Source organism: Suncus etruscus, chromosome 12 (genome assembly GCF_024139225.1).
Source record: "Suncus etruscus isolate mSunEtr1 chromosome 12, mSunEtr1.pri.cur, whole genome shotgun sequence".
In the NCBI taxonomy this organism is placed as follows: Eukaryota; Metazoa; Chordata; class Mammalia; order Eulipotyphla; family Soricidae; genus Suncus; species Suncus etruscus.
In genome coordinates, this window is record NC_064859.1 from 26,603,688 (window position 1) to 26,621,607 (window position 17,920).

Consider the following 17,920-nt stretch of genomic DNA (forward strand, 5'->3'; position numbering starts at 1 on the left):
AAAAAGTATACCCAAGTAATCTCAATTTTGAATATAACTTCCTGGGCAAAGCACATACAGGGCAGATAAGTAGCTCCTAAAACTTAAGTACTCTTCAGAATAAAATCCCAGCTTGTTTTCTTTCAGTGATTTGGCATCATATATCCATATTCTCTGCATACTTGTGTGCCCAGCCCAGTGAATAATTTGGAGTGGGTGGGAATCTCCCACAGTTTAGCATAATTTCATGGGGTTATGCATGTACATACAGTACATGTAACAAAAAAAAAGCTTAAATGTTAAAAATTTTAGTCAAGGGCTTTAGAGACACAGATATATTATCCGTCATTGGGTAAGTTGAGCTATTATAAAAAATGCAGATAAATGAGGGTTGGCCAAAACAAAAGGTATAATGGTTTTGACACTTGCCCTGCACACAGCCAGTTTAAATACCCACATCAGAGTTCTCCGAGCACCACCAGGTAATGCCTAAAACAGGAAAACAAATTAACAAAAACTATCTTACTGTGTAGGGACCAACGATAGATATGGCTTACTGGTAGAGTGCACAGCTTGCAATTGTGAAATCCTGCGTTTTAACATGGCATTATACAAAAATGAAACAAAACCCAAAAATAAATCAAATAGGTAGAATATTACCCTAAAACAATTGTCTGCATTCTTACCATTTTAACTTAAAAAATAGACCCATGTAAATGAATGAGGGAACTGGAAAGCCTATCTAGAGTACAGGTGGGGTTGCGGTGGGACGGAGATTTGGGACATGGGTGGTGGGAATGTTGCACTGGTGAAGGGGGGTGTTCTTTACATGACTGAAACCTGATCACAATCATATTTGTAATCAAGATGTTTAAATAAAGAAAAAAAGTTTAAAAAATAATAGGCTCATATTGCCAAGGCCTAATTACTAAATTTGGAAAAACTTCCTCACAACTTTGTTGTAGTTTTGTGACTTTAAAGGACAAACTGCAAAACAATTTTTTTTATTTAAGGCACTATGATTTACAAAATTGTTCATAAGTTTCAGGCACACAAGTGTTCCAATACCAATCTCATTACCAGTGTTGTATTCACCAATGTTCCCATGTTCTCTTCCATTCCTTAAAGGCACATTTTTTTAAGTTATTATAGTTTGGATCACCTGCTTACAATGTGGTTAGCTTCTGGTTTAATCATATATGCCTCACCTCTACACCCCTGATGTGCTAGGAGACCCTGACACTCTTACCTCTAGTCTGCCTCTTTACTTATCCTCTCTTGATTTCTTTCTTTCCCTGTTTTCATTTCTATAATCTAGGGTCAATCAATTGAGGTAAGCCCCTTCTATACCTTGCATTACTTTGTTCTATTTACAGCAGTTAAGAGAGATTGCTAGTATTTGTCGATCTTCACTTCGCGTTCCAGTGAATTACGTGATGTCAGCCATTGCAGTTGCATAGTATTCCACAGACAAACCAGGCCTTTATTATCCATGCACCTGTCACTGGACACCTGGGCAGATTCTATATCCTAGCTTTTGAGCTAAGGGTTGCACCGAAAAGTGGTGTGCATATGCTCTTTTGTATATTGTTTTTGGAGACAGATATTAATTCTTCTTGGTTCAGAGTATATATGCAGGCTATAGATGACCTGACTTTAAAGCATTTACAGACTACCAAGAATTTAGAATGCCAAGTCACATTAGTTTTCAGAGATATTTTTTAATTAAACTCCTACAAGAAATGTGTATAAACATATTTTAAGTGAATTTATTAATTAAAAACTTACAAATTCATATAGGACTGTTTAAACTATAAGTTTCTCTCCAAACAAGAAAGATAAAGTATACAAATCTGACAAATATTTAAAATATTAGTATGTCAATATAATGGAACTGAATGCTGAGTTTGTATTTTTTTTCTTTTTGGCCCATACCCAGTGACACTCAGGGGTTACTCCTGGCTATGTGCTCAGAAATTACTCCTGGCTTGAGGGACCATATGGGATGCCGGGGATCGAACTGCGGTCCGTCCTAGGTTAGCGCATGCAAGGCAAGCACCCTACCACTTGCACCAATGCTCCGGTCCCCGAATGCTGAGATTTAAATAACCCTACTGAATCCTAGTGTATACTTGTGACCCCTTCCTTTATGTTCTTGCTTGGCTGAGAAGGGAAGAAACAAGGCTTAAAAATGACCAAAAAATTCTCCATGTCATTTCATGTGCCCACTTGTCGGGAATAAGGTCTTTTTCTCTAGAGTCCAAAGACAAGATAAAAAGGTCTCTCCTTCACGATCAAAACCGATCTGCTGCTCTACTGGCCACAGCTCGAATGTTGCCATAGACCTTTGAAGGAGGATTTCCTGCAGAGGGAGAGAGGTATACAAATATATTTACATCTATAAAAGCTACTTGGGAAACAGACCCATAAAAGAACAGGAACATTTTCTGTACAAGCTGACACAATCCTGGAAGTCATAATCAAGGTTGCTGACTGCAGCAGGTTTGAAAATGATACTAATCTATCAATTAAGCTGACTAATACCAATTAACAGATCCCTTTTGTTAAATCTAATACATGCCTGCTATTCTAGAATAGCTTTCTATCACCTCATTGGGGAAAGCAGCAAACACAGCACACTTTAACCCAATAAACCCTCTCTAACCCTCTCTCTAGCTGGCCTATGGGAACCAAGCTGAGATCCTGCTCTCTAGGCCAGAGAACTCTTCCTAAATTGAATTGCAAATGTGTTTTGAGTCTTAAATTCTGTTACTTCTTTTTCTAGAGAAAGCTCCAAAGGAGGAAAGAACTATTACCCAGGATGAGGTTGCAGATGGCAGTTCTTGCCATCTTGATGTTTTGGAAAGAGCCAAGGATGTGAACTTTCCTGGAAGAGAGAGAGTCATATTAGCAACAAAGAACATCCCCTTATCTAAGTTCTATATCCAGGAGCTCTGGAAATTCATTATAGATACAGAACAAAAACAAAAAACCAGGGTGATGGCTGCATACTTTTGTCCATAAACTAAAAAAGCTGTGAAGGTCTTGTGATCAATAAGTTAAGTACCAGTAAAAAATTACTGGAAAAACCAAAAAACTTTAAAACTAAATTCTTTAGGGAGATAGCCAGAGCGATAGCACAGCGGTAGGGCGTCTGCCTGGCATGCAGCCTATCCAAGACGGACCTTGGTTTGATGCCTGGTGTCCCATATGGTACAAAACAAAAAAACCTAAATTCTTTAAACTTAATCATAGGAAGCTTTATTCTTGGGTCATAATATCTACCAAAAAAAAAAAGAGTGTATTATGTCCTAGGACTTACATGTTCTTTAATCTTCAAACAATCTTTTTTAAATATTAAATGTTATTACTATTTTTTTTCTCTTTGGTCTTGCTAATCTTCTCTGTATCATTCCAGTTTTTGTCTATGTGCTGCCGAAGCAAACACTAGATGTTATTACTTTATAGAAGAAAGAAGTTCACAAGAAGCCCATCCAAGACCAAGATTAAACACTGGCAATTATTAAAGGAACACTACTTTTAAATAAATATCTTTGCGTTTTAACTGCAATGCTTTCTAAAGATCACTCTAATGCTTCAGTCCTTGCTGTGGTACATGCAAACTTTTGTTTATTTGTTTTGTGGTTTTGGGGTTTTTTTTTGGTTTTTGGGTCACACCCGGCAGCGCTCAGGGGTTACTTCTGGCTCTATGCTTAGAAATTGCTCCTGGCAGGCTCAGGGGACCACATGGGATGCTTGAATTCGAACCACCATCCTTCTGCATGCAAGGCAAACGCCCTACCTTTATGCTTTCTCTCCAGCCCCCAAGTACATGCAAATTTTAATGGACATTCTTTGCTGCCTGACTCTAAGTATAATTAACAATACATTATTCTGCTTATTCTAGTCCATCTTCAAAATGTCATCAAATGGAGCTGGAGCGATGGCGCAGTGGGAGGGTGTTTGCCTTGCATGTGGCGGACTTGGGTTCAATCCCCGGCATCCCTATCTATGGCCCCCGAGCCTGCCAGGAGAGATTTCTGAGCGCAGAGCCAAGAGTAACCCAAAAGCCTTTGGGTGTGGCCGAAAACCAAAAACCAAACAAACAAAAAAAATTTCATCAAACTATCAATAAAATGATGTGCTAAAATTGGCAGGCAGAACTGCAGGCAGAACCATTTCCCTGAAGTTCCAATATACCTAAAAATAGTGTTCAACTAATGATAAAAAGATAATCGTTAAATCTCTGTTGAAGATGATCTTGATTTTCTTAAAAACTGCCTGAAGATTTAGTAGCAGACAGCCACATTTCCAGCCAGAAAGCTGCTTTGTTTCACACCTTTGTGGTATTATATATTATCTCTGAGCTATCTGCCAATAATCCAACCTAGCAACAGAGAAGCCGTAACTCAGTGATTGGGTACCCTAGCAGAATGCACAATTCTCTGATTCTTAGCATGGCCCATATTTATTATATCACCCACTGTCCAATCATCATCTTTTCTTTTGGTTTGCTTTTGAGCCACACCTGGCTGTGCACTCGGAATTAGCCCTAGCAGTGCGCAGGGAAACATATGGGTGGAACCTGGGTTGGCTGGTTGAATGGCAAGCACTCTACCCAATGAATTAGCGCCTCAAATCATCTTTACAGGATTCTAGATCAGTGTGGGCAACCTTCTTTTTCAACTGAGCCAAATCTCACCAAAACCACGATTGAAATTTATTTTGAGAGCTACACAGGGCGCAAACTGACAGAGGCTAGGAGCAGAGTCCTGACTCCTGGAGCGGCTGTCGGGCACAGAGAAGAGCAGCATTAAAAGGAGTAAAGAGCCGCATGTGGCTCGTGTGCCGAAGCTTGCCGACCACTGTTCTAGACACTTCTATCACTGGTGATTGAGAAAAAAATCTGAGTGGTTCACAACTAATTTTATCTAGTCAACTGCAGGTTAACAGTGTAGATATCAGTGCCAATTATACATAGATATCATCTCCATGACATTTTGCGGCCAAGTAAATGCCAAATATAAAGGATGACAATATTCTCAGCATCAGATACTTACACATCAGCCAAAACAATCCGCGTCCGGGTCACATTCTCAATGGTAAATTTGGTTTTCCCTCCTTTGCCAGCAATTCTTCCAATAGCTCTAGATAGGTGGTCTCCCTTAAGGGGCTTCACTGAATAAGAAAGTCAACGGAAGCAAGCTATTTCAATGAACAATCCACTTCCACATATTTAACTATTGACCCTCCCTACTAAGAAATAATACTTTAAAAACCTGTTACACACCAAAACCAAACATATTATAATACACTTCACTTCTAATTTTTTAAGCTGATAAAAATAACCTTGAGCGATACTATTCAAAAACTGATTGAAAGTTAGCAACACAAAATACAGTATCATACAGATTAAGACCATAATGCACTCACCATCAGTAATTTCAAAAGACTCTAGAAAGAGGTCATCCAGCCTAATAAGGGCAAGAGCATCCTATGAGATAAAAATAAACACTGTGAGTGACTTGCCCTTCAGTTACCTGAGAGCAAGAAGAAATTAAATTCACCAACTGTAGAACATAAAACTCAAATTGTAGGGAGGGGAGGGGATTTGGAAGATAGCTCAAGGGTACGCATAAGACTTCCCCCAGTCTACATCTGGCTTTGCATCACTCTCTGCCAACCCCCCCTTACTAGATGTAGATTTAGTATGCCTCCCTGAACCCCATTCCCAGCACCACCATTGCCAAAGCTCCAGTGCTGGGGCCCTGCAACAACCAGCTATCACACCACTTGCTGATCAAGTGTCTGATGAATCAAAGCCCAGAGCCCAAACACCAGTGGGGAAGCTAACAAAATAATGTACCATGCCCCCAAATCCACGAAACATTCAGAATGACTGTTTCTTCAACTCCCACTTCAGCTGTCATGAGGTGACTCACCTCCACCTGAAACCCAAGGATGAAGGCTTTCACAAAGTCAGCAGCTTTGGTCAGAGCACTAACATCTTTAGTTTCTTTACATGTCTGTTTAACAAAAAAAAGAGCAGAAATTGGGGTCAGAGTGATAACACAGCGATAAGGCATTTGCCATGCATGCAGCTGACCCAGAACTGACCGGGTTCAATCCCTGGCAAGCCATATAGTCCCAAAGCCTGCCAGGAGCGATTTCTGAGCACAAAGCCAGGAGTAACCCCTGAGTGTCACTGGGTGTGGCCCAAAAACCAAAAAAAAAAAAAAAAAAAAGTAATATGAGGAAAAGATTTAAAATAGGAACCAGGCCTGATTCCAAAACTCTTCTTTCTTTCTATTCACACAGACTCATAATCAGGTAGATTAAGACAACACACAACTGACAAACTAAAACCATACAAGGTGGTATAATGACACACTTAAAGCCAGATTCCATTAATAGCCTTATCTAACCTTGGCCAACTCTCAACACTCCAGATGTTTTCTCATCTGTAGAAGAGGATCAGTGTAGAAAATCCTAAGAGGTCCTAACTATCAAGATTCACTTACAAGCTTGGTGACACAGCCAAAATACTTCTCTGTTTCCTCACATCACTAAATTGAAGATGTGTCATCTACCATAAATGGCTGTCCAAAGATCACAATGATATAGCATATTCCAAACCAACCCTCTGGGTCTGGAATACAGTAGCACCAACACATGTTACTTGATACTACTGCAATACAAAATTTAGGCATTGGCATTAGAGCAGAGAAGGAACCACTATGCCACTATGACAATGATATGTGGAAATGATCACTCTGAATAAGAACTGGGTGCTGAAAGGTACAGTGATTATGTATGGTACCCCAATATTACAAAAGAGAGAGTGAGAGAGAATATCTGCCTTAGAAGAAGAGGGAAGACCCCCCAATATTATGAGAGAGAGAGAGAGAGAGAGAGAGAGAGAGAGAGAGAGAGAGAGAGAGAGAGAGAGAGAGAGAGAGAGAATGTCTACCATAGAAGCAGAGGGAAGATATGCAGGAAGAAAACTAGGGTCCTTGGTGGCAGAAAGAGAAGTAAACACTGCCATAGAGAGGGAGAGGAGGCAAATTGGGGACAATGTGTACTGATGGGTGAAGGGAATGGTGTTGTAGCACTGTATGACTAAAACTCAATCACGAACAACTATTATGCAGAAGGACCAAATCTGTTCCTCTGTATTGAGTGGACTTTAGCACCACTGGAATCTTGGTGGCCCTCCAGAACCTGTGTCCAAACACCAAAACTGAGAATGAGAGCACTAAACTGAACTATTCTGAGTCCAGTCGTCTATCACTGGGAGAGGTTGCAGAAACCTGGGATATTGTTTAGAAGCTACCCACTCCAGTAAAAGATAGTAAGAAACTGATTATCGGGGCCGGGCGGTGGCGCTAAAGGTAAGGTGCGCCTGCCTTGCCTGCGCTAGCCTTGGACGGACCGCGGTTCGATCCCCCGGTGTCCCATATGGTCCCCCAAGCCAGGAGCAACTTCTGAGCGCATAGCCAGGAGTAACCCCTGAGTGTTACCGGGTGTGGCCAAAAAAAAACAAACAAAAAAAAAAAAAAAAAAAAAAAAAAGAAACTGATTATCAAGGGTCAAATAAATAATATTTTTGTTTGTTTGCTTTTTTGTTTCTGGGCCACACCTGGCAGTGCTCAAAGTTACTCCTGACTCTGTGCTCAGAAATTGCTCCTGGTGGGCTCCAGGGACCATATCGGAAGCTAGGTATAGAACCAGAGTCAGCCTTGGGGTCAACTGCCTGCAAGGCAAATCCTCTACCACTGTGCTAGCAATCCAGCCCCCAAATAAATAATATGAAGCAGACCATAAAGGGGTGTTTTCCAGAGTAGGCATGAGGGTTCCACCCAGGAACTGGCATAGTGATGGGGAGGGACAGCATCAGATGCAATTGGGGAATGGAAGGTTTTTATTTATTTGCTCAAAGAAAAAAGATCTCTAGGGGGGCACTAAGTGATTTTATTTGGAACAGGTACAGTAGGACAAAGAAGGTTGGGAAGCTCTGCCCTAGAAGATGACTAGAACTCCTAAAGAAACAGGGATGAAAGCAGAGAAAATCCATAAAATGGGCAAAGAACATTTCCATGATCGAAAGGGCCAAATCAGAATTCATATTTCTACTTAAGATAAAACTTTAACTGTCCTCATTCATAACAAAGCCTTGGACCTTGATTACAAAACTGAGATTATACAGGAGTGGGGAAGCGTGGAAGGTGAGGACAGAGAGACAGACTAGAGAAGACATTTGGGAAGGCCCTGGGACCTTTGTTGATGGTGGTAAAGGTGTGGTAACTATGTTCATCAAACCTATAAACATTAACTTTAAAGTAAGCATGATACTGAAACTACAATAAAAAAACACAACCACCACCATCCCCCAACTAAATCTGGCACTGGCATAGAAAATAATCTTGGGTCCGGAGAGATAGCATAGAGGTAAGGCGTTTGCCTTTCATGCAGAAGGATGGTGGTTCGAATCCCGGCATCCCATATGGTCCCCTGTGCCTGCCAAGGGCGATTTCTGAGTATAGAGCCAGGAGTAAACCCTGAGCGCTGCCGGGTGTGACCCAAAAACCAAAAAGAAGAAAAGAAATAAAAAAGAAATCTTGGAGAGTCTGAAAGGAGCAAATCCTGTAGGGACACAGAAAGTTACTGCATAAAACCATTAAATTTGGGGCCGGAGAGATAGCATGGAGGTAAAGTGTTTGCCTTGCATGCAGAAGGTCGGTGATTCGAATCCCAGCATCCCATATAGTCCCCTTAGCCTGCCAGGAGTGACTTCTGAGCATAGAGCCAGGAGTAAACCCTGAGCATGGCCGGGTGTGACCCAAAAACAAAAAACAAACAAATGAAAAAAAAAAAAAACCATTAAATTCTGAGTGAAAAAACCAGCAATGGGAACAAGAGAACTCTAATCATTAAATCCTACTTTTCTGCATTATTCGTGACTTTAGAACAACAGAAAAAGATTTACACTAATGATATAAAAAATTTCAAAAAGGAAGATATAAAGGCCATAGTCATAGCACAGTGAATGGTGTGTTTGCTTTGCTCACAGCTGTTCAATAAATGGCATCCCAAATGATCCCCAGAGCCTGCTAGGAGTAATTTCTGAATACAGAGCCAAGAGTAACTTTAGAGTGCAGTCAGGTGTGGCCCAGAAACCAATTTTTTTTTTTTAAAAAAAAAGGAAGATATGGGGCTGGAGAGATAGCACAGCACAGCCAGCAGTTGAGCATTTGCCTTGCATGTGGCTGACCCAGAAGGGACCTGGTTCAATTCCCGGCATCCCATGTGGTCCCCCAGCCTGCCAGGGGCGATTTCTGAGTGCAGAGCCAGAAGTAACCCGAGTGCCACTGAGTGTGGCCCAAGAAAATCAATCAATCAATCAATCAATCAATCAATCAGGTTTAAAATAAAGTAAGATATAATACATTCCAGCCATTAATTTCTATGCAAAACTGACACCCGTAAAATGCTGCCCAAAGCTGCTTAATTACATCTAACTCCTGGAGTGCACTGTGGCATGATTTACATATATAATTCATACTTATTCTCAATACACCATTCCCCCTACTGCCAAAGAATTCTACTGAAATAGAACCCATACTTACTGTTCACTAGACACTTGTTTAAAAACCCCTTTTTACTTGCTCAGAAATCGCCTCTGGATATGGGGTACCAAATGAGATGCCAGGGATCGAACCCAAGTCCGTCCCAGGTCATCTGCATGCAAAGCAAACACCTTATAGCTTGCTGTGCTATCCCTCTGCCCTGTACTCCAGACGTTTTCTTAATTCACAAATTTTTAAAAGCAATTTGCAACCTTTTCATATGATTTTAATTTTAAATTCGACTTGATCCATGGTGCTGAATTATCCAGATCTAATCAAGCGCAAATTTGAAAATATCTGAGAAATTGAATTTCAGTAGAATTATAAAACTGAAAGCAAACCAAGTCCCATGACAGGACTATTTGTGCACTCTTCATCCCTGGGGGAGGGAAATAAAGCGAGTATACTTAGAAAACAACAGCCATCCTCCTTACCCTAATCTCTACATTCCTGGATTTCAAGTTAAAGCGTATCTGAAGTCCCAAGTGTTCGACAATGGGCGTAAAAATCTTCATCCAGTTCTCTTTTAAGGGCGTGTATCTGTTGGCTGGGACAGGAACTTTCCTGGTTTCGTTCTTCCCGCTCTATCAATAAAACAGAACAGAGTTCAGATGTCAAGAATTGGGATGGGGGGGGCAGAGAGATAGCATGGAGATAAGGCATTTGCCTTGCATGCAGAAGGACGGTGGTTCAAATCCCGGCATCCCATTTAGATCCCCCAAACATGCCAGGAGTGACCCCTGAGCACCGCCCGGTGTGACCCAAAAACCAAAACAAAAAAGAACTCTTAAAGCCCAGTGTACATAATTATTTCAAAGATATGCTGACTTATCAAAAGTAAAGATACCACGTGGGTTTAATATTGCATACTAATAAATTAAAATTCAATATCTGCATCATTATAAAGTTCAAAACATAAAGTATCCCTCAATTCATGCAAGGGTCTGAGAAACACATTTGTTCGAAAGGTGGTTTCATGTGGGAGAAAAATGATTATAAGGAGTGGCAAAAGAATTTGGAGTTCCATTAGGGAAGGCCCTAAATGGCTAGACTTAAAAGAAATTCATTTTCCCCCCTTTGCATTGAATTTTAATGTTTTGTTTCATTTTAAGTTCATAGAATACAGTTGTGTTCTCTATAAATTATTGGGATAGAGAGTCTCAACGTTCTTCAAACCTTCAAATAGAGGGCCTGAGAGATAGCATGGAGGTAGGGCATTTGCCTGGCATGCAGAAGGACGGTGGTTCGTATGCGGGCATCCCATATGGTCCTCCCCCGAGCCTGCCAGGAGTGAATTCGGGAGTGCAGAGCCAGGAGGAACCCCTGAGCACTGCCAGGTGTTACTCAAGACCAAAATATATATATATATATATATATATATATATATATATATATATATATATATATATATATATATATATATATATATATATAATTAGGGGGTGGGGGGAAGGAGAGTTCTACATCAATCTTTTGCACTACACTCCGGGAGGAAACCTTTGCAAAGACAAGTGCCCAGTTCCAACATAACCACCAAGGGCCACCGGAACCACCTAGCTGAGCCCCAGGGGCCCCTTGCCCGTCCCGGGATCGTCCTCGAGTACCAGGAAAGCATCCCCGGAGAGAGGCGGAAAGACAGGCCTCTTGGCCGGCCGGGGCTCGTCCGTGTCCATACGCCCCGCGTCCTCGCCCTCTCCCGTGGAGGACGCCTGTTCGGCCTGCCGCTTCTTCGCCCGCCGGCCCCCCTTGCGGGAAACGTGGGTGAAGCCGTCCTGGGCCCCGACGGCCTGGGCCTCCATCTCGATCTCCTCCATCCCCAAGCCAAGACTCTTCGGCCGCTGCGGGAACTTCCGGCTCCAACACGTGCGCGGTGACAGTGCGCAGGCGCGCGGCTTCCAGTTCCGCCCCTTCCCCCCCCCCGGCTCAGGACTCCGCCCACTTTCGGAGACGGCTCAAGCTTGAGGTCCTGAGACAGGATTTTTTTTTTTACGGCGAGCTTTCTTTAGGATGAGGCTATCCTAAAATATGCCTGATTTGGGGAATAGATTTATTTTCCTCGCCAGCCGTATTCAGGACATTTTGTGACCGTCTAGGATGTCTACGTGACTGATAGAAGAATAAAATAAGTCATTTTATGTCATCGGTGGGAAAATAAGTCTTGGCGGACTTCATTGTGGATTGGGCATTATTTAAGACTACTAAATAGAACAAGCGGTGGCATTAAGAGGAAAAGTACAGCAAGCGGGAGGAACCAATTGTCGTTTCTGTTTTGTTTCTGATTTGTCGGTTTCCACGTTAGTTTAGCGTCAGGGTGTTTGTTGCAGCCGGACCATGTCGGCCTTCGAAAAGCCTCAGATTATCTCCCACGTACAGAAAAGCCTCAACTACACGGTGTTTGATTGTAAATGGGTGCCTTGCAGCGCAAAATTCGTAACCTTGGGCAACTTTGCACGGGGAACCGGCGTCATTCAGCTCTACGAGATCCAGCACGGGGACGTCAAGCTGCTTCGGGAGGTGGGTGTCAGGTCGGCCTGGATCCAGGATCTGGGGCTGCTGTGATGTGGAGGGCCAGTGCAGATCCCGGGCTGCACAGTTGCACCACCAGAGTCTAGCAAAGTGCAGCATCAATTAAGGAATACCTACCTACGTCCAACGGAAAGCACTTGGGTTCAAGGCCTAACTTCTTGGTGGGCACCATTTGTTCACTGCACCCATCTTTCCACCGACCCGACCCCAGCATCCTTGCAGGCCAGCACCCGATCTTTTTGGAAGATGGCTTGGAGACTGTGTGTTCTTCTGGGGGGAATTCTTAAGTTCTTCTGTAGATAGTATATGAGATGCCCATGCTAGGAAGATGGTCTTAGGAGCAAAGCTCGAGCAAGCACCAAGAATCAGGCCTTGTTATTGGAGGAGACTACCTACATGTTAGTTCTTTGAAAAAGTTGACTGCTGAGTATGCCCCTCATCTCACACAGTTTTCTAGTGAAAGATCACTTAGTTATGCTTCAAACCAGCGATGCAAGAAATAAAAAACCTTGATGAATTATTTGGTACAAAGGAATATGGCTCCATGACACCAAAAACAAACAAACAACAAATTTGGGAGGTATAGATGCCAATTAGGCCAACTAGAAATAGTCCATTTCACAGCAAACAGGAGAAGAGCCAGGGATGTAGTTCAGTGATAGAGGGCTTTTCTCACGTTTACAGAACCATGGTATAGATCCTGTCCCACACCAAGAAAAACAAACAAACAAACAAACAAAAAACAGAAAAGAGGCAGAATAGAGGAATGTTCAGGACCAGAAGATCTTGTAACTTGTAACTCCTTATAACAGGTTTATATACCCTTTGACCAAGAAAAATGGGGCATTTTAAAAGACTAGGTATTGTGACATCAGATTCACAACTTTTATAAAAATCACTAGTGAAAAAATTGCCAAATAGACATATAAACATGTTTGTGCCTCTTTTCAGTTTAATATTTGGATTTCAGTTGCCAGAAAACAGTTCTCATTCTTATTCAGGCATTTCAAGTTGTAATGGACTAAAGGAAAGATTGGTAAATCTGGGGACCAAAAACTGAGAGAATCTACTTGAAAGAGGCAGGAGTTAGGATAGGTAAAAGACCAGTGCAGTTTAAACAGAGGCTTTAGATTAGAAGGTAAAGACCTCATCCTGTTTTTGAGTTTCTTTTATTGCCACGTTTCTTGTTTTCTGTCTCCTGGCTAGCCAGTGTCTCCTCTCAAGTTCTTAATCATGCATGATTGGATGAGCGGATGCAGACACTCGAATGAGTCATTCATTTCTTGGAGCTCAGAGTTTCCTCCTGGCTCTGCTCAGGGATCTTCCTAGTGGTACCTCATAAGTCCTGGTACGCTGATAGTACACTGGCACTATTTCTCCAGCCCCAGTGACTTCCTCTTTTTAACTTCCATCCAGCTCTCTACCTCAGGTCACTGGTTGTTATCTATCCTAAAGTATTTATAAGGTCAAGTTTAAGCTGTTTGGTATGTGAAGACCTCTCCTTATTCCCTTTCAAAGTTCAAGCTCCTCATACATTGCATTCCTCTGGTATATCTAATGTCTGTGCCAGAAATGTCCTCCCACTACTGGAGAGTAAAGACTGTCTTTCTAGTGTGGTTTGTAGTGATTTGTAAGGAGGAGACATTCAACTAATTACTTGTTAAAGAATGTCTGTGAAAAGATTTAAATTAGTGTATTTAAATATTGACTTAATGATCACTAATGAGCTTGGGTGAGGAATTTGAACAAATGGAAACATTAAAATAGCAACAAATAAGAAAAGAAACTTGCAGGTGAATTATGTGAATACATATATGTTTTATGTCTTTTTTAAAGATTGTGGACAATTCTTTCTATTTTCTATTTTTTGTTTGTTTTTGGACTACACCTGACTCCGTTCAGGGCTTGTGCTCAGAGTCAACTCCCTCCAGGTGAGGGAATATAATGTAGTGCTAGGAACCAAACCTTCTGATGGCAACATGCAAAGCAAGACCCTTACTGGCTGTTCCATCTCTGTATCTTCAGATTCTGAACAATTCTAGAAAAAATGTCTGACTCCTTTTGCTTTTCAGCAATGGTAATATATATCAATAATGAGATAGGTTTAAAGCATACAAAGAAAAAGAAAAATAGTACTTATCACCCTTTTTATATAAAAATTTTTATATAATCCTTTTTTTTTTTATTATTCAGGGATAGATAGGTTCCCCAGCAATACTGGGAACTGTGGATCTATTCTCAGCAATACTCTGTCCAACTATGCCTGATGGTGCATTGCTGAGCCCAGAGGTACTGGTCACTCACAATTTTAAGTCTAGGATTAGCCACTTTTATTTTCCTCTGTACTGTTTTAGGCTTTCATTTCTACCAAAATCTATAGGAAAACAATTATTTCCTAAATATAGATCAAAAATAGAAAAGAAATGATTACCTTTTCATAAAACCTGTACTCTGTAAAGAAAGGATATGTTTTTTAAAAATTTAAGAAAAATGAAAGATTAAAGAAAGGAGGTGTTATTTAAAAATTAAAAGTATTGGGTGGCCAGAGAGATACTATAGTGAGTAAAGCATTTATTTGCCTTCTATGCAGCTGACCCATGTTTGATCCCTGCGACCATACATGGTTCCCCAAGCACCAACAGGTGTGGTCGATGAGCACAGAGCAAGGAGTAAGCCCTGATCAATGTTGGATGTCGCCAATAATAATAATAATAATAATAATAATAATAATAATAATAATAATAATAAAAAACAGTAATAACTAAAGTATATGCCTTGTTTCCACTTCACAGTTCTGATGTAGCTTTCTCTTGCATCTACACTGATGTAGATGTCAAGGGCTTGTTACTTTTTAAATTTCCTCCAGTTGATTCTAAAAAGTCCCAGGGAGATTGACATTCTATTAGATGAATTATTTATTAAAATACAGGATTAGGAAAGGTTTTTTTTTTCTCTCTCATTGTGACTGCTTCATTGCATGTGTTCTAAACCTTAGTTTAAACTGAGTTGTGAAAGTTATATTTTTTAACGAATGGCGGAAGACATAAAAATACGATTTTAGAAATAAATTTCTATTCTGTCATCAATAAATCTTTGGTTTCTAGACCTAGTTTCTATACCCAGGCATTAGTATTAATTCCTTGGGAGAAAGGGGTGTGATTGGAGAAAGTTGAAGCAACCCTATTCCAAAGTCTCATGAACTCAAGATAAAAACCTGTGATGAGAGCAGATGGGTCCTCCTGAGTGTGGTTCTTGGAGAATGATGAGGAATTATTATTATTATTATTATTATTATTATTATTATTACTATTATTATTAGAATGGAGGTGCCACCTATGATTGAGCCTCATATGCTGCACCCTACACAGGCCTGGCCAAAGGTTTGAGTGAGGGCAGGAATTCTTGTTTTACCAGTCTTGGGATATATCTAAGACCTCATTGTTCTATAAAAGGCAAGTTTTTTTTTTCTAATTGGCATTCTAGCTAGATAGGTAGGAATGTTTATATTTGAAAATTGTAGGAAGTGAGGGCCAGGCAGATAGCTCAAAAGACTGAGCACAGGCTTTGAGTTGAGGTGGTCTGGGTTTGATCTCAGAATCATGTATGTGCTTCTTTGAGCACTATCAGGAACAACCCTGGAGCATTGAGCTGAAAGGAGGCCCTAAGCACTATAAAGTATAGCCCCAAACCAAAACAAATCCCCCAAATTGAAATAAGCTAGTAGGGTTCTGTTTTTTTTAGTCCCCGTGCTACTGAATTCACTGCTTATTAGTAGTTGGTTGATTAAACCTTTTAATGTTAATTAAGTAGTGCCAGGATGTGGAGGAGGAAATCCTGACAAGCTGTACTAGGCTCACCCACATACAAACCAAAAATAGCTCTCATGGGAATTATCGATCATGGCTTCCTTAATCATGTTCACTTATTGTAGCAAGGCTAAATACTGTCGGCACTTAATGGTCATTTTCATTATCAGACAACAGAAGTTCTGGTTGTGATACTCATTTTCTCTGTGGAACATGCTTTACAAAACAGATTCTTTTAAATGAATTTTGTATGTGAGAGACCAGAGAAAGAATTTAAGTAACCACCACTAATTCTCTTCTGAAGATAAAATGTCTCATAAAGTGAAGAAAGCCTTTTATGAACCTTAAAATTGAGCTTCACTCATGTCCTCTTTTAATTTAGTTATGATTTTCAGTAGTCTCTAAAGAAAGGAAATCATTTATTTTCTAAGTTTGTTATTTTGAACAAAGCATAGTTCTTGATATTTATGTGGTTAAGGGTTTTTATAAAAAAGTTTATATTTTGATTTGCTTCTATTCTTGCATAGCACAAACCACTGAAAGTCTTGATCTGAAAAAACATGAGATAAGTATAAATAGACTATATAGAATACTATACTTAGGTGTGTATATATGAACATACATGTGTGTATTTATCTATGTACGTACATAGTAAATACATGAATCAAAGTTAAAACTAAAGTGCCTAAATCTGAAAGGTCTAATTCAGACCTGTAGCATTTACTTTACCCCATCATTTCAGAACTAAAACAGTTTCTTGATACTTCTCTAGACAGTAAGTTTTACAGATGGCACAGAATAATAACATGCTTATTTAATTGATTGACATATGGGCCACTAAGCAGCCTCATTAGGAGAAAGATCTTGATGTCTACATGGCTCTAGAGCCAGTTGCTAAGACCTTTGAACCAGATGTTTTCTCATTTTAAAGAATATTCCAGACCCTTAGTTTAAAGAAGATGGGATAGTCTGGAAGAATAGTCTCTGATAAAGGGGTGGTTAGCATATGAACCTTTTTTTTCTTTGAAAATGACCTGGGAACTATACCACGTCTGAGCACTCACCTGGTAGGAAAAATGAATTGGAAGGTGCAGCCATGCTTCAAATTTACTTACACTTTCATTCATCAAGTGTTGAGTTCCTTCTAGGTATGAAACAAATTAAGCCAGGCCCCACTTTCAGGGTCCTTGCATTCTAAAAGGGAGGAGAGAGAGAATAAATGAAAAAATTCTATTTATGAGTACAGTAAAGAAGATAAGACAGTGTGTGTGTGACAATGTTTGGGGAGGTTCCACCTTAAACTGGAGAGGGAGGGAGACCTGCTAAAACTAAACTTTGCTGCAGAGAAGATAGACATGATAATTGAAGGGTGGGAGTCCACAAAGTGGGGATTTTCATCCAAGCTAGGAATGGCATTAATATGTCTTAAGAGCTGGGAGAAAGCCGCATTAGTAGTAGCAGGAGTGGAGTTGCCAAAGGGGACAGAGCAGGAAATGAAGTCAGAACCAAGCTGAGCAAAAATCTCAGAGGGCTTTGTGCTTCATTTTATACACAGCTTTAGGCCTTGATGCCATTGCTGGGCCATGCTTCTAAATGTGTTGTTTTATTGTTGTTTGTAAGTCTGACTCACATTTAAGTGAGTGTGTCTAGTCTGGTGCCGTCATGTCACAGTGTGGCTCTCAGTTTGCTCTCCTGGAACTAGGATTTGCAGCTGTGTCTGGGTATCAGAACATCTGGACGTAACGCTACTGCTTTTGGAACACCACCAAAGACTGCAGCAGAGAGCTGGTTCTGTTAGAGAAATCAGACTTTATTATACACGAATCTAACTATTATACATGCTCTTATTTTTGGATCACAAGAAGAAACTGTACATTAATTGTGTTATCCCTAGTCTCACACTTTCTCCTTGAGGGAATTGGGGGTAGATGCACATTCAGAGATACTCAGAGCCTACTCCAGGGATATAACCAGGCTCAGTTG

General features: G+C 40.6%; 2 protein-coding genes across 2 annotated transcripts in view; one reads left to right on the forward strand and one right to left on the reverse strand.

The window, feature by feature from the left end:
- Positions 1-2,257: 2,257 nt before the first annotated feature.
- On the reverse strand, positions 2,258-11,419 carry PNO1 (partner of NOB1 homolog). The gene is made up of 7 exons (XM_049785102.1): positions 11,210-11,419; positions 10,040-10,189; positions 5,922-6,005; positions 5,413-5,473; positions 5,040-5,157; positions 2,796-2,866; positions 2,258-2,341 (listed from the first exon to the last, which is right to left on the reverse strand). Exons 1-7 carry the CDS (start codon positions 11,417-11,419, stop codon positions 2,274-2,276), a joined length of 762 nt encoding a protein of 253 aa, XP_049641059.1. The 3' UTR covers positions 2,258-2,273.
- Positions 11,420-11,860: 441 nt separating this feature from the next.
- Positions 11,861-17,920, forward strand: part of DNAAF10 (dynein axonemal assembly factor 10) — a 31,404-nt gene continuing 25,344 nt past the window's right edge. The window contains exon 1 of the mRNA XM_049785078.1: positions 11,861-12,119. Within this exon, the coding sequence (XP_049641035.1) occupies positions 11,937-12,119 (183 nt within the window). The 5' untranslated portion in view covers positions 11,861-11,936. The remainder of the gene's footprint in view (positions 12,120-17,920) is intronic.